The sequence below is a fragment of the Glycine soja genome, chromosome 13, assembly GCF_004193775.1.
Source record: "Glycine soja cultivar W05 chromosome 13, ASM419377v2, whole genome shotgun sequence".
NCBI classification, from domain to species: domain Eukaryota; kingdom Viridiplantae; phylum Streptophyta; class Magnoliopsida; order Fabales; family Fabaceae; genus Glycine; species Glycine soja.
Window position 1 is genome coordinate 19,251,706 of NC_041014.1, and position 15,302 is coordinate 19,267,007.

The following is a 15,302-nucleotide window of genomic DNA, read 5'->3' on the forward strand; positions in this document are numbered from 1 at the left end:
TCCCATTTCCGTCAAATACATTCTGTCACACATTAAACTCCACGTTTCTTTGCTTCATTAATGGGAAGCTTTGATCTACTGCATCCTCCCCACATGTTACACATTCTCTACAGATATCATCTGCGCCGTGTCTAAAGAATACGAGGCCTAGACATAATTATGTTATGCTAATGTGCTTGGATGATCCACATTTTAGGGTTAGACGCTGATAAACACATTAAACTATCGATATGGTTGAGAGTCCTCATAATTCAGATACAACGACGTAATTATCAGGAACATTTTATCACTTAGTTAATAATACCTATCAAATCACAATTCTTATCAAATCGATTTTACTATTAAATTCTAGTCCTATGATAATTGTCTTAGAATTTAATCATACCATTTAAATTAAATTGGATTGGATCCTAATACAAAAACAAATCAGTTGGTTTGATGAATAATATAAAAAAGAAAGATAAAATTTTGCAAAAAAAAATGTAGATAGAATTTTTTTATTATTATTACCATTATTATATAAATAAAATAATATGGCATTTTAAATTTCATACCAAATATATTCGGTCATAGTTTTTTTTTAAAATTAAATGCTATATCAAATTTTCAAGACTTTTAAGTTATAATTAATCAACATGAAAATAAAATATAGTTTAATCAGTTTAACTGGCTAAATTTATAAGTAAACCACAGAAAAACTACTCTTAAATAGTATTAATATTTAAACTAAAGATATAACTAAGTTTTTTTTTTCCAGCAAAGATATAACCAAGTGACAATGGTGCCACTTCCAAGTTCCAACCAAATACTTCAATCGAAACTTCAAAACATTGACACCAAACAAATTGTTACAAAATATTATAAAACTGATCTTATGAGTTACATTTCTTTTCTACATTCCGAGTTTATTTAATTAAGTGCTATATTATTTTTTTAAACAATTTTATAACTTACCTTTATTTTTCCATATCTCATTAGAGTAATATTCTATCCTTTTAATTATTATCTTTCTAATATTTTAATGTAAAATAATTATTAAATAAAAATGAAATACAATTAATATTTTAATTTTTTTACAAGCAATGTATCTTTCTTATTGCTCTTTCTTTATAAACTTTATGAAAGGATGTATATCGACATATTCTATAGGTACACAACAACTTTCCTACTAAGAAAGGTGTGTCCAATTCCAAATCAATATGCAGTTTTTTTTATCACTTATTTTTCTTTTCACCCACTACCATTTATTCTTGGGGTTTAATTTTTAGAGAAAAAAAGTATCTATTGTAAATTTTTTTACGGATTATGTCTTATCTAAATTTATTGATAATTATCATTCAAATAAAATTGATTTTATGATTAAATAATAATATAAAATTATTTTAAAATAATTCACATTGATAACTTATATATGCAGCTATTAAATATCAAAAGAAGAAATTTTGTCGTACATCATAATTCTAACATGCAGGAACAATATTGTTTATAGCGAATAAAAGCCTGAAAAAAAAAATAAAACTTCAATTTGTAATTAAACAAGAATATATAATTTTTTTTTTATAATATGCATAGACTATTTATTAACTCTTGTATAGTTTATCCATTAAATTTATTTAGCCAAATTATTTTAGTTAGAGCACTTAGAACGTAACCGTTTTTGAATCTCCGGATCCTTCACGCGAACTTGCAGTCTCCCTCTCTTGACTCTTCTTCGTTCTTCCTTCTTCCATTTCCATTCTCCCCATTCCAATTTCCAATCACAAAAACACACACATACCATGAACCTTCATCATTCAATCACCACCACCCTCATTCCCGGTGGCGCCGCCGCCGACTCCACCCTTTAATGCATCCCTTCTGCTGCGTCTCCGCCGTCTCCGACAACTCCTCCCCGGCCCCATTCGCCGCCCCCGCCATCGCCATGCCCCCTCTCCCCGGGAGATCCGACTCCGCCCCTCGCCACGCTCAGCTCCACCTCTGCCTCTCCAACGGCGGCGTAAGCGGCCGCGCGAGCCTCCCTCCGGCGCCGGCGGCGGTGGACGTCAGAATCAACGACCTCGTCGGGAACGGAATCTCGGGGATTCTACACAAGTGGGTGAACTACGGAAAAGGATGGAGGCCGCGCTGGTTCGTGCTACAAGATGGTGTTCTCTCCTACTACAAGATTCACGGTCCCGACAAGATCGTCGTCAACTCCGAAACCGAGAAGGGATCGAAAGTCATCGGCGACGAATCCGCGCGCATGATTTCTCGCAACCGCAATTCTAATCACGCCGTCAACCATCGCCGCAAGCCCCTCGGCGAAATCCATCTCAAGGTCCATTCCTCGTTAATTTCCTCTTCTTTCATTTGCTTCCGCTTTTTACTCAATTCCTATTCCTGTTTCTATTTATTTTCCGTTTTAATTTCGCTTCGGTTTCGGTTACGACGCTGGGAGAACACCGGTTACGAAATTAGTAATTCAGAGGTTTTAATTAGTAAGTCTTAACTTGTTTATTCATTTATGAATCTGAATATCAGATTTATGACATCTAGTGTTCATTTTTTTATTGATGATCGATGGAATTGGTTGTTAACGAAGTTTTTTTAAATTACACTGTGGTTCTACTCGGTTCGAACCTGATTGCTTCTTGTCGAGGATATATGTGGTTTCGTAAAAGAAAAAGTTTTGAATTAGTCACTATCCTTGATATTGAAGAAATCGAGACAAATGTGGCCGCAGTTGGGGTGGTAGTCATAGAAATTGTAAAAAACATGACATTGTGGTGGCGGACGTTTTTTAGAACATTGGTTATTAATAATTTATCAGATGGCATGTTAATTAATGTATAGAAACTTTGATGGGGTGGCATGGCGTTTTTTCCTTTCTTTTTCTGGCATTATGAGTGAGGAGTTCTGTTTGTTGCATTGATCTCTGACTCTCTGTGTTTGTGTGTGTAGATTTCGACTATTCGAGAGAGCAGGTCGGATGACAAGAGGTTTTCCGTTTTCACTGGGACTAAGAGACTCCACTTGAGGGCCGACACCCGGGAGGATCGAGTGGCATGGGTGGAAGCCCTGCAGGCTGTGAAAGATATGTTTCCCCGCATTTCCAACAGTGAGCTGATGGCGCCAGTGGACAATGTGGCCGTTTCAACCGAGAAACTGAGGCATCGGCTTATGGAGGAAGGTGTAAGTGAGGCAGCTATTCAGGACACTGAGCAAATTATGAGAAATGAGTACGCTGCGCTGCAAAACCAGCTTCAGCTGCTTAAGCAGAAGCAGGTGACGCTAATCGACACTTTGCGGCAATTAGAGGTACATTTAATGAAAAGTAGAAAACTTCATGCCAGTCAAACTGGCTATTCTTGGTGGATTTCTACTACTGCAAAGAAAGCTGGTCATTCTTAGTAGTAAGATTTGCGGGAAAGAAGGGAGGGAGCCTTGTCTTTCTCCTTTTCATTTATAAGAGAAAATAGAGAATAGTGTATTATCATCCTGTCAAATATCAGATGTGTAATTTTTCAGGTTTTTTCCCTTTTTCTTTTATACTTTGTACACAACCTAGAACCGAAATCCAATGGCTTGTTTTTTGGGTTCACTTGACAGAGGTGCAACTTTAATTAATAATATTCAGTTTTCTTCTGTTCATTTCTTTTCCCTGTCTTGTTAAATAGGTTTGTGACGAACAGTTAGTTCCATATCTCATATTGAGACTTTTTTTTTTTTAACTAGATAGGTGCCTCAAGTAGGGGTTTGTTGGTATCATAATGTCTCTAAGATATAAATCTTAAATCCAAAAGGAGTGAAGTTATGGTTAGTGGGTCTTGAGGTCGAGGCTCTTCTATTCACTCTTATTTGTGATGATTTTGGAACGTATTTGTAGCAGAATTCTGTTAAAAATTAATCTTTGGATAACTGGACTATTGATATATATGGACAACTGAATGTTCTTTATAAAAATTGTGTAGGTTGAAATAAGACACTGATGAGATGTATTTTTGGGTTGTATTTATTTAGCTTGCTGTATAATTTTTCAACCAGTTAATGGCCATGCATGCAAAGGTGCAGCGGATTGACTAATCATAAAATGCTATATAATTTTGAGTGTTCTTATATTTTTGTTTAGCCAATAAGCTTGTTCACCACTTCACCTTAATGTATAAGCCAAGAACTTGAAAGGTACATATTAATAGACCGCTATGTTTTCTGCATTAATGATTTTACAAATGTGCCTTCCTGAGATTTTACTCTTTCCCCCAAATTGCTATTTTTATTTTAATTAGGAGAGAGTCAGTGGACTTGATTATCTTTGAAATGCAAAATATGTCAATATTTCTTGGTAAGGTGTGACCTTTTATACTAAAGCCCATCCATTGAATTACCCATGTTTTAATGGTTCCCTCCCTGGTTATAAACAAAATGGTTTTCTTTGGCTTTGGAGAGTTTTTGTTTGATCTCTTTTTTTTAAAAGGCTTTCTTTTTATTTGTTAACATATTGCTTATGGTTAGCATTTTATTCTCCTTGTGTAGTAAAAATCTTTTATTTGTACTTTATTATTGTAGACAGAAAAGGTTGATCTGGAGAACACTGTTGTTGACGAGAGCCAAAGACAGTTGAATGATCAAGAGGCTTCCTCTAGATTGAGGCAGGAGAAATCTAGTGGTAAGTTCTTCAATGGTGACCCGTTCATATGGTTAAGATCATTTGATTGTGTGATTCGGTTTTGGTTGTGCATTTTCTTGAAACTAGAAGTGCTTAAATGGCAGGTACTATCTTTGATGCTCTGATTTTTTATGAACTATTTCCATTTTCGATTTTATTTTCACTTTTTGATCCAGAAGCAAGTGCAAGTGAGTCTGAGGATGATAACGAGAGAAATGATGCAGCCGAGGAAGAAACAGATGAAGATGACTCCGCTTTTTTTGACACTCGTGATTTTCTATCATCATCCAATTCTTTTAAAAGTAATGGATCTGATATTAGGGCCTCATCTTTCTCTTCAGATGATGGACTCTATACAGTTGAATCAGAGGAGGATGTAGATCCTTCAATTAAATCTGTTGGAGGCAACTATCCTTCTGTTAAACGACGTAGGAAATTGCCTGACCCTGTTGAAAAGGAGAAAGGCGTCAGTCTTTGGTCAATGATTAAGGATAATATTGGGAAGGATCTAACTAAAGTTTGCCTTCCTGTTTATTTTAATGAGCCTCTCTCATCTCTGCAAAAATGTTGTGAAGAAATGGAATATTCGTATCTTATAGACCGTGCATATGAATGGGGAAGAAGGGTAAGTCTGGAGAAGGAACCCAAGTTTCATGTTGCCATGTTTTTTACTTTGCTGTTAGTTCTTCAATGTATGACTGGGTGCAATGTTCTAACTATTTTAACTCATTGATAATGTTATGCAGGGTAATAGTCTCATGAGAATTCTCAATGTTGCTGCGTTTGCTATATCTGCCTATGCTTCAACTGAAGGGAGAATTTGCAAACCATTTAACCCATTACTAGGGGAAACATATGAGGCTGACTTTCCAGATAAAGGAATTCGATTTTTCTCAGAGAAGGTCTAATTGATATTATCTAATAGATGATCCTTTTTTTAGTATTTTGATCATATATGTATGTATTTATCACGTAATGTTTGATATCTTAAAAAAGTAGCATAGAGAAAGTGAAAGCCACATGTTATTCTTTTGGTACAAAAATGTTAGGAAGTGTATTTGGATGTTACTATATTAGGGAGGTTATGTTCCAAGGTTAATCAGTGCTTAGTGTGATACTTACAGATAACCTATCATTGATAGGCCAGCTGCGAGCATTAAAAGGTCTATGTGTGTGAAATGTGACTTTGTTATTTGCTGTTGTTATATAATGTATTTGAGCTTATTATTTGCTTAATTTCCTACAAATCATTAATAACTAATAAGTAATCATGCTTATTTGAAGTCCTTAGAACTTCTCTTGCTTTTGGAAGAACTCAAGTAGAATCTTAAAACTACTCCACTTAATTTGATGAATGAAAAATAATGTGATTGGGTGCTTAAATTCCATAGAACCCAATGAAAGGAAATATAATTTGAATTTCAACATTGGATATGATTATGCCTTTTAGAATATGTCTGTTTCTGTTTTGAAATTATTATATATCTGCTTTCTCTCAGGTCAGTCATCATCCAATGATAGTAGCATGTCACTGTGAGGGTACAGGTTGGAAATTTTGGGGAGATAGCAACTTAAAGAGTAAATTTTGGGGTCGGTCAATTCAGCTTGATCCTGTTGGCATTTTGACTTTGGAATTTGATGATGGTGAAGTATTCCAGTGGAGAAAGGTATATTTTAACTGCTTACCATGTGTCCATTTGCCACAACGAATTCTGTGTCCAGATTTGGTTCTAAACTGGTTTGGAGCTTTTATTTCAGGTTACTACATCAATATACAATCTCATATTGGGGAAGCTGTATTGTGATCATTATGGTACAATGCGTATACAGGGAAACCAAGACTACTCTTGTAATCTGAAATTCAAGGAGCAATCTATAATTGACCGGAATCCTCACCAGGTGCTATATCTGTTTCATGGATTCCATCTTTACGGAGGCTAGTCTTTGCTATGACATTAACTTCTGTCTAAAATAGTACTTGACATGTGAACTTCTCTCAGGTTCATGGTATTGTTCAGGATAAAAATGGGAAAATATTGTCTACATTACTCGGAAAATGGGATGACAGCATGTATTATATTAATGGAGACTACAGTGGGAAAGGGAAGGGTTATGAATCTATGTCAGATGCCCATCTACTATGGAAGCGGAGCAAGCCTCCCAAGTTTCCCACTAGATATAACTTTACTCGGTTTGCCATCACATTAAATGAACTTACCCCTGGATTAAAGGTCTTTTTTTAACTGATACTTTCTTTTGTGTTGCCAGTTTATCTTCCTTTTTTTTTTCTTTATAATGGAAAAATGTGCTATATTTTATACCTTTTTACCACCATTATTAGTGCTTGCATCACTAAGGAAACGTTTTGATCATTTCTATATCATGGAGGAGCTATATAAAATAATTTAAATTTAACATAAAAGGACCAAAATATTCATATCACTATATTTTGCATATTGTGAGTGCTTGTGCTCGACATTTATTATTACTTCTGTTTGTGCATAAGTAGGAAAAGCTGCCACCTACTGATTCCAGGTTAAGACCAGATCAGAGGCATTTGGAAAATGGGGAATATGATATGGCAAATTCAGAAAAGTTGCGGCTAGAACAGCGGCAACGCCAGGTAAATATTTCAGTTTACTTTGTATTTCCTTTGTTGGTTTCACTTGTAGGCTAGCATTATGTTGGAATGGGACACTACCCAATATGGAGTTTGCTATATGTTTGATTTAAAACTAGAACAAAATAGGACAAGAGATTATAACTTAGTACATCTTGGTTTACTAATAAGGGTGAAATCAAGGAAATTTGAACAAATCTTTTCTGTGGGATTTCATCTCGTTCCTTTTGGTCTAGACGTTGAATGCTACCTGAGGATGGAAATAGATTATTTAGTGCTTCAAATCCTCAGCTAGAATGCCTTGACTGTCATCAAATGCCAACTACTTGTGGAAGACAAGAATCACAGTTAACACTAATAGCTATTCCCATAACATAACCAAGCACTAACTGTTTTACTTTTTAATGGAAACACTTTTGACCGATTTACTCTTAATGTGTGATACTGGCAACTTTTCTGCCCATTCCCATCTTTCTGACCAAGCAATATTGGTGTCTATTTTATAATTAATTAAATTGGAAATATCCTATCATTCAGTTTATAATGTTTTTATATTTTTTAATACCTTCTCCTATCTCTTTTCACTTAAAGTGCTTATTTACATCTAGTTGATTGTTGATTCTTCCCTTCGTCGTAAAAAGGGATTAGAAAGATGCTATTTAGCTCAAGGATATCAGCATCCTAATTCCTTGTCTATGGAACGGTTAGTATGTAGGTTGTGTTCAGTTGAAAACCAATAATATTTTTAATTTATTTTGGGTGCGGAGCAATTTTATCTTTGATTATCATCAACACTTCTATGACTTTTGGTATTGGGGAAATATGATCAAGAGGGACAATTGATCATGTTGTTGTTGACCGCCACTTCACTTAGTAATAATTTTTTTTTATTGGTCAATGTTAGTAGTTAGTCTTATTAGTTTTTATTAGTGGAGAAATTCTAACCAGCGATTTCTCCCCCCCTCTCTCTTTTCCCTTCAACTACCAAATTAACCTTATAATTCCCTACTAAATGGTAATAGTATCTACATTTTTTATTACCACTGATGAGGTCAGACACGTAGCGGATTGGCTCTTTGCCTAAATGTTAGATAAGGTAAAAAATTCTTCAACCGATATTTTTGTGGGGAGGAAAGTGGAGTAAATAACATAGTGTATGTACATATATTTGAAAATTTAAAGCGAATGGTGTAGTTTAAAAAATAAAGTGATAACCAATAACTAAAAAACTTGACGGTTGAAATTGTAATTGTAATGCATACATGATGTATAAAATAAATTACAAAGTTGCCAAAATCTCAACATCACTTTGCACATTAGAGGAGTCAAATCCTTATGCTATAGTACTTGTTTTCTATGTCAACTTCATTAGTTATGTTTGTTATTTGATATTTGTTTGAATGGTATTTTTCACTATTCAGGCTCGGAAAATGCAAGAGAGCGGTTGGGAACCACGGTGGTTTGGTAGGGATAAAGCAAGTGGCACCTACCGCTACTTAGGAGGGTATTGGGAGGCCCGAAAACAAGGAAATTGGAACTCTTGTCCTGACATTTTTGGCCATATTCCTTCTGATCATGTTTCAGACGAAGGTCAATAATATTCGTTCTAGTTTTTCAATCTTTTCCCTCTATTTTTTTTTTTTACTAATGGGTGTCTTACGGCTGCTACATCGCAGTGAATGTTCCCCCATGAAATTCATGATAGTAAATCATTTGAAAATATGAGCAGGTAATAATGTAATTCTTTTTTTTCTATTCCAAGTCTCATTTTATGTCATCATTATTTTTATTATTAATATTGGGACTAAATTATTAAATTTCTTTCAACTCAGGTTCATAAACATGCTTTCCTAATTTCATTTGATACAATTAATTTGTTAAATCGCACTCTTATCATTAGTTCAATTGGTAGTAAAAATTGAAGTGTACGTACTTAAAAGGCTTATAAACTAATAAGTAACAATGATAGTCTCATGAATGAAGTTGGCTAAATAGATCATACGAGATCTTTAGTAAAAAATTAATTTTGCAAAGATATTATTAATTGTTTTCGATAATTTTCTCCAATATCTTTCTTAGTCTTATTTTTTTTTATAGGATTAGAAACCATGTGATTTATTCTGATGGGTATCTTTAGTAACCTTCATGTTTTTAACAATTTAAACAATAATAATTGAGGTTACAACTATAGGCAATTCATCTATAAAAAAAAAAAAAAAAAAAAACTATAGGCAATTGTTTCAGTTTTGGGTTTGATTGTAATGCAACTATACCAAACGAAAGTGTTGTATAATCGGAACTTAACAGCATGCAGGTAAGTAGAAGAAAGCGGTATTTCGGAGTGTAAATGACATAACAGTAATTTGTTTAGGAGCTTCCACTATCTAAGCCACTGGCCCATTTCTTTTTCAGTATTCTACTGAGTTTTGTATATTTATGCTCATCAGCTTGCTGATTAGAAAAGAGAATTCGCATATATACAATTTTCTTGGAGAAAAAAAATGTACAATAAAGAAAGAAATAAGAAGATAGAAAAATGTATAATATTTTTTTTTCAGCAATGAATATGTATATTATAAATGCATCAGAGGTGCTATAATAGTTACAAAGTGCTTGAGAGGCAGTCACCAAGGCTTTATAGTATCAACGGAAGTGTGTGATATTACCCACTCCGAGAAAATAAAAGATAGGTACTCTCCCCTACATCAACTTGTTAATAGTACATAAAAAGATTACATCACCTATTAAAAAATGAATCTTAACCTATACAAATATGTTGTATATGAAAAAGATACATTCTCTAATAAACCAAGAATTACTGTTAACACCACTCCTCGACAAATACCCAAACAAATACTTGGATTCAGTTGCCATTGTTGGAACGATACATTGAAATCATTTTGATATGCTTAATGCTTTTAACCAAGACGTTACATCAAAAAGGATTTTTTGTCATACCTTATCTTCATGTGGTATTTGTCTTTCTAAAATAGATTTGTTCCTTTGTTGCCATAGATTTCACACAATGGAGCTCCACCCAAATTAACCACCAATTGTTTTGTTTTTGTCCTTGTAATCCATGTGAAATTGGACGGAAATGATCATAAGCTATAGCATGAGAAACCATTTGAATTTTCAATGGTCCATACCATCTCCACCAAATAGTTTGTACCACTTTGCATGAGAAGAGAACATGTGAAATATCCTCTTCATATTGATGGCACAAACCACAAGCAAGGCCATATTCCAAGAGTTGAATACACCTTTGTAGGTAACCTATCATGTAAAACTCTTCAAATCATAAAAGAAACCTTATTTGGAATTTGATTTGTCATAGCTGCTTGAACACTTTCTCCTCATTTGGTCCCACCTTTAAATTATGCAATGCAAGATAAGTGGATTTAATCCTGAATATATTTGATGGATTCACGGTCCAAACCCAATGATCCCCTCCAATGTCTTCAATATTAACATTATCTATCAATGCTAAAAATTCCTCCAGCAAATGCTTCTCCAACTCAAATCACTCTCTCCTCCATCTAATTTCCCAAACCCATCTATCATCTCTCAATGACCCCATCTTTTCTACACTATCCTCCTTTTGTTCCGAGTTAAAGAACAACTTTGTAAATTTGTGTTGTAATCTCTCCCTCCCACACCACCTATCTTTCCAGAATCTAGTATGTGACCCCTCTCCTATTTTCCATTCCACCATATCTTCAAACCACAAATCCACTTGTCCTCCACACACCTTCTTTATGACCCTCCACCAAATTGACTCATTAGGTGTTGAACCACCATCACACATTCCTTGCCAACCCAAATATGTAGAATCTAACACTCTCTTCCAAATTTCTCCTCAATTGTGGAAAATATTTCACCTCCATTTAGCAAGCAAAGAAATGTCCTTAACACCTAACCTTCCATCCTCCTTAGGACAACAAATTTTCTCACACCCAACCCAAGATATTTTTTCTATCCCATCCTCAAAACCCCACAAAAACCTCTTTGAATCCTTACCAATTTCCTGGAAATTCCTTCTGAAATTAAAAAAAAAAAGATAAAAGAAGAGGGGAGAGAAGTACCAAATTGATCAAACAAACTCTTCCAGCAAAGGAAAGATGTTTGTGTTTCCAAGATGCAAGCTTTTTGTCAAAAAATTTTATGATTGACTCCCATGTCTCCATCCTTCTAGGATTTGCACTGATAGGAATATCCAAATATACAAATGGAATAGACAAAATTGTATAATTTAAAATTTTTGAGAATCTCTCCATTTCCCCATTTTCCACTCCAATACCTCCAAATCAGTATTGTGAAAATTCACTTTCAAACCGGAAACTAGTTCAAAACATTTCATCATACTTTTTAAGATCACCACATTATCCACATTGAACTTTCCCACAAAAATTGTGTCATCCGCATATTGTAACAAATTGACCTCCACTTCCTTAGTCCCCACTTTAAAGCCTCTATATAGATTTCTAGAGATCACTTCCCCATTAAGCCACTTAATTCCTCCGCCACAATAGTGAAAAGGAAAGGAACAAGTGGATCTTCTTGTCTTAATCCCTTTTGCAACATAAATTCTTTTGAGGGACTACCATTCACAAGTACCGATACTGAGCTAGAAACAAGACATCCATCAATCCATTTGATGCATGTATTGTTGAACCCCAATCTTCTCATCATATAAAAAGAGAAAGCTCCATTTTAGAGCTTGGCTTTCAAGGCCCAAGTAACCTCCTGAGAAAGAGAGAGAGATAGAGAGTTTAGGGAATTTGAGGAATTTCTTCTTTTTCTTCTTCTATTCACAAAGCATCTTTCGTACATTTATAGTTTCTACAGAAGGAACAAGGCTCAACGACCATAACAGAAAGCTTAACAGAAAGGTTCGTGATTCAACAAGATCCTAACAATAATATCCCTTTATTCCCCTAAACCTCTTCTAGAAGGTGTTATGTTAACGCTTTACCCCTCCGTACTTGCATGCGTGCATGCTCCTTACTGCTATTTGTATCACTCCAACATATGAATCATATGCCTTTTCGTTGTCAACATACAGAAAAATTTATAAGATAATTGAGGTGGAGAGAAATAGAAAGAAAAAGTTGTATTCTGAAGAGTCATAAAAAATGTTTCATGAATAGAAAAAATAAATAAAAATGCCACTATGGTTTGTCACTCGCTTTATTTATTTATTTGGTAAGAGAGTCAGGGTTCCTCCTTTGTCTTGTCAAAGATTGTTGCTTCATGCATCTCATTACATTTTTACATTTTGGATTGAGTTTTCTGCAATGCAATGGGGTGCAAGAAGTAATAATTGGAGGTGGTGGAAGTTTTAGCCCTTTCAAATCATCAATACCCCTCTGTGGAAGCCCAAGAGTCAGCCCAATCTTATAAACCTTCGAAAGCCCATTTAACAAAGACCTAGTGCCAGTGGCTCCCAATTTAATTCTACCAGGCTTCATTTTAATAGGTGCTTTACGATAAAATTGGATGACATAAATTAGAAAATGAGTAATATTTTATGTTATTTTTTTGTCCTGATCATATAGTCTAGCCAGTTTAAGTGTGCAATTAATTAAATCTTATAAAACTAATTTTAGTTAAAATTGATTTTTAAGTGAAATAATTTATGTTCGGATGTTTTTTTTATCTTGAAAGCAAGTCTGGTATAAAATTTAGTATGAAATCTTCCATTCAATGCAAAAGCTGTATTTTTATCACTTTCAAACCGAGGTTTTGAGGCAAAACTAATTTTGCTTACCATTAAATATATACATTTTTTATAAAATAAGTTTAACTGCGGTCAAAATCGATTTTTATTATTCTCACTGAAATTATACACACTCTAATTATAGAAAGGATGTTTAAGTGTGAGTCAACAACTGGCCCCAAATCAATTTCATCCTGACATCAACTATTGTATAAATGGGAAACGCACGTAAGAAAAAAGAAGTTATTGCGTATATGCAGATATTTTGGTACAATGGCACGACTTTTCCTGGACTGAAGTTTTAAATAAAATTTAAATGACGTTTTTGGTCATGTTAGTTTAATTAAGATTAGAGTTTTATCTAAATAATTTACACTCACAGATTATTACTGAAATGAAATTTCAATTTGAACTAGACAAATTTTATCTATTTTCCCCTAACCTTGGGGATGAAGAACAACAGGTTTTATTTGGGCTTGCAATTACATTAACATGATGGTGATAAGGTCGATGAGGCATTAAATAGACACATTTGGATCCAACAATGGGACCATATCTATATATTAACATGGTTATCAAAACCAATGCAAACACAAAGAAACAGGCAAAGCAAATGAAACTCTGTCATCATCATGATGAATAAAACAGGACAGGTACATACACGCATGATGCTTGAGGCATTAAATATGTGCATTTGGGCCAATCATGGAACTATATAAGACAATGTGAACAAAACCAAAGCAAACTGAAAGCAGTGTGGACCAATAATAATAATAATAAAAAAGCAGCTTCAGCCTAAGAAACTTCCTCTTTTTTAAAATGAATAAAACGTGTAGATGAATGAATAACATATTCTCAAACACACTCTAATAATATTTTTTTTGTTAGAAATTACAAAATATTGAGTGAAATTCATTAAATAATAAATGAGAATCATAAAAATAAAAAATTTTAATTTTTAATGAATCTTTAGTCAATATTAAGATATATGTTTAAAAGAGTGTATTGATACCAACAAGAATCGAGTCTAATGGAATAAACTAGTTTTTCACATGGTGAAGTAAGGTTCAAAAATCTTTGCTATGACTTGATAGAGATGATCCACTTTTAGTATTTAACTGTCTCGTGAACAAATTATCTCTAAAAGAAAATACACATGAGGGTAAAAATGAGTCATGAGTGTGTTGATTCTATTTCTCTACTTGTTACATTCGTTTTATAGAAGTAGAAGAGGAAGTTTCAATTCTTAAGCCGTTTTCTTTCTCTTTTTTTTTACTGTTTATATTGGGAAGTTTCTTGAATTGATACTTGATAAGATAGTGAGTGTTTTGAATGCTTAAGAAACAAGTATATACGGATATATAATTAAAATGGAACGTGTCTTCAATCATTTGGGTTTTGAACAGTAGTTTATTTTTGTTGAAATTTTTTATTTGAATAATTAATGTGAGTTAATATTATTAGACAATTATATTAATTATTTATTATTAGTAAGTTTTATTTTATGTGATCAAATTAAGTGAACCCATTAGGGTTAACACACTTTAAGAAAGCTATGATCCTCAATATATCGAACCATCACACATAGTTTCGCTTCTTCTCCTTTGAAGAGTTAGGAAGGTCCTATTGTCCTATTGAAGAATAAAAAAATTTCAGTTAAGGAAGAACCATGAAACCTCCGGTTATGCTATTAGTCGATTATCTGTTGTTTCTATGCCATTTCATAATATATTCTAAGAAGAGCGCATAGATAAGAAATTACCTACGGATTTAGAGTTCGCTTCGTTTGTTTGATCGATCATTATGGATTCAAATATTCTTAAAATTCTTCTTGAAAATCTAGCGTAATATACTTTTAATGGTTATTGATATTTTATAAGGATCTCTTAAAATTTTAACATATTTAATTTAGCAACTACCTCAAACGAATTCAGATGCATGAAATTGAGAAAGAAAACATTTCTTCTTTGCATCAAGGTTTGGAGATCTCATCTTTTCTTGAAAAACGGACACTAAAGTAGTTTATATATAGTGCGTACTGTCAATGAGATTGATACTCTGTTACTTACAAATACCATCATGGTGGAAATGAACAACACTATATAGTTTTGTGTAGTTTCTCTGACTTTAAGAAAAAAAAATAAAGGGTTCCATATGTTCAAATGAATTTGGAGAGCAAGGAATGACAAGGTTTTCTCAAACAAAATCTTGGATCCAGTTTGGTGAGTTTGAAATTCTACATAGCTAGTTTATTTAGTGATGTGTATACTTTTTATACATGCTTGTAGAGAAAAACATGGAGTGAAGGAGAGGGGGAG

The 15,302-nt window shown here is 33.7% G+C and overlaps 1 protein-coding gene across 2 annotated transcripts; it reads left to right on the forward strand.

The window, feature by feature from the left end:
- Positions 1 to 1,624: 1,624 nt before the first annotated feature.
- On the forward strand, positions 1,625 to 9,042 carry LOC114382546 (oxysterol-binding protein-related protein 1C-like). 2 transcript variants are annotated; one of them, XM_028342047.1, is made up of 11 exons: positions 1,625 to 2,317; positions 2,941 to 3,297; positions 4,546 to 4,645; positions 4,822 to 5,270; positions 5,392 to 5,547; positions 6,145 to 6,312; positions 6,404 to 6,544; positions 6,646 to 6,876; positions 7,155 to 7,268; positions 8,687 to 8,855; positions 8,942 to 9,042. In XM_028342047.1, the coding sequence occupies exons 1-11, from the start codon at positions 1,847 to 1,849 to the stop codon at positions 8,956 to 8,958; spliced, it is 2,373 nt and encodes a 790-aa protein (XP_028197848.1). In that variant the 5' UTR covers positions 1,625 to 1,846; the 3' UTR covers positions 8,959 to 9,042. The 2 variants fall into 2 exon arrangements, with proteins under 2 accessions (XP_028197848.1, XP_028197849.1); XM_028342048.1 differs by having other exon boundaries at positions 4,825 to 5,270.
- Positions 9,043 to 15,302: the final 6,260 nt, after the last annotated feature.

Coding starts and splice junctions, on each gene's coding strand:
- LOC114382546 (XM_028342047.1), top strand. CDS start 1,847: ATGCATCCCTTCTGCTGCGTCTCCGCCGTCTCCGACAACTCCTCCCCG. Junction 2,318..2,940: donor TCGGCGAAATCCATCTCAAG/GTCCATTCCTCG, acceptor TTGTGTGTGTAG/ATTTCGACTATTCGAGAGAG. Junction 6,313..6,403: donor AAGTATTCCAGTGGAGAAAG/GTATATTTTAAC, acceptor CTTTTATTTCAG/GTTACTACATCAATATACAA.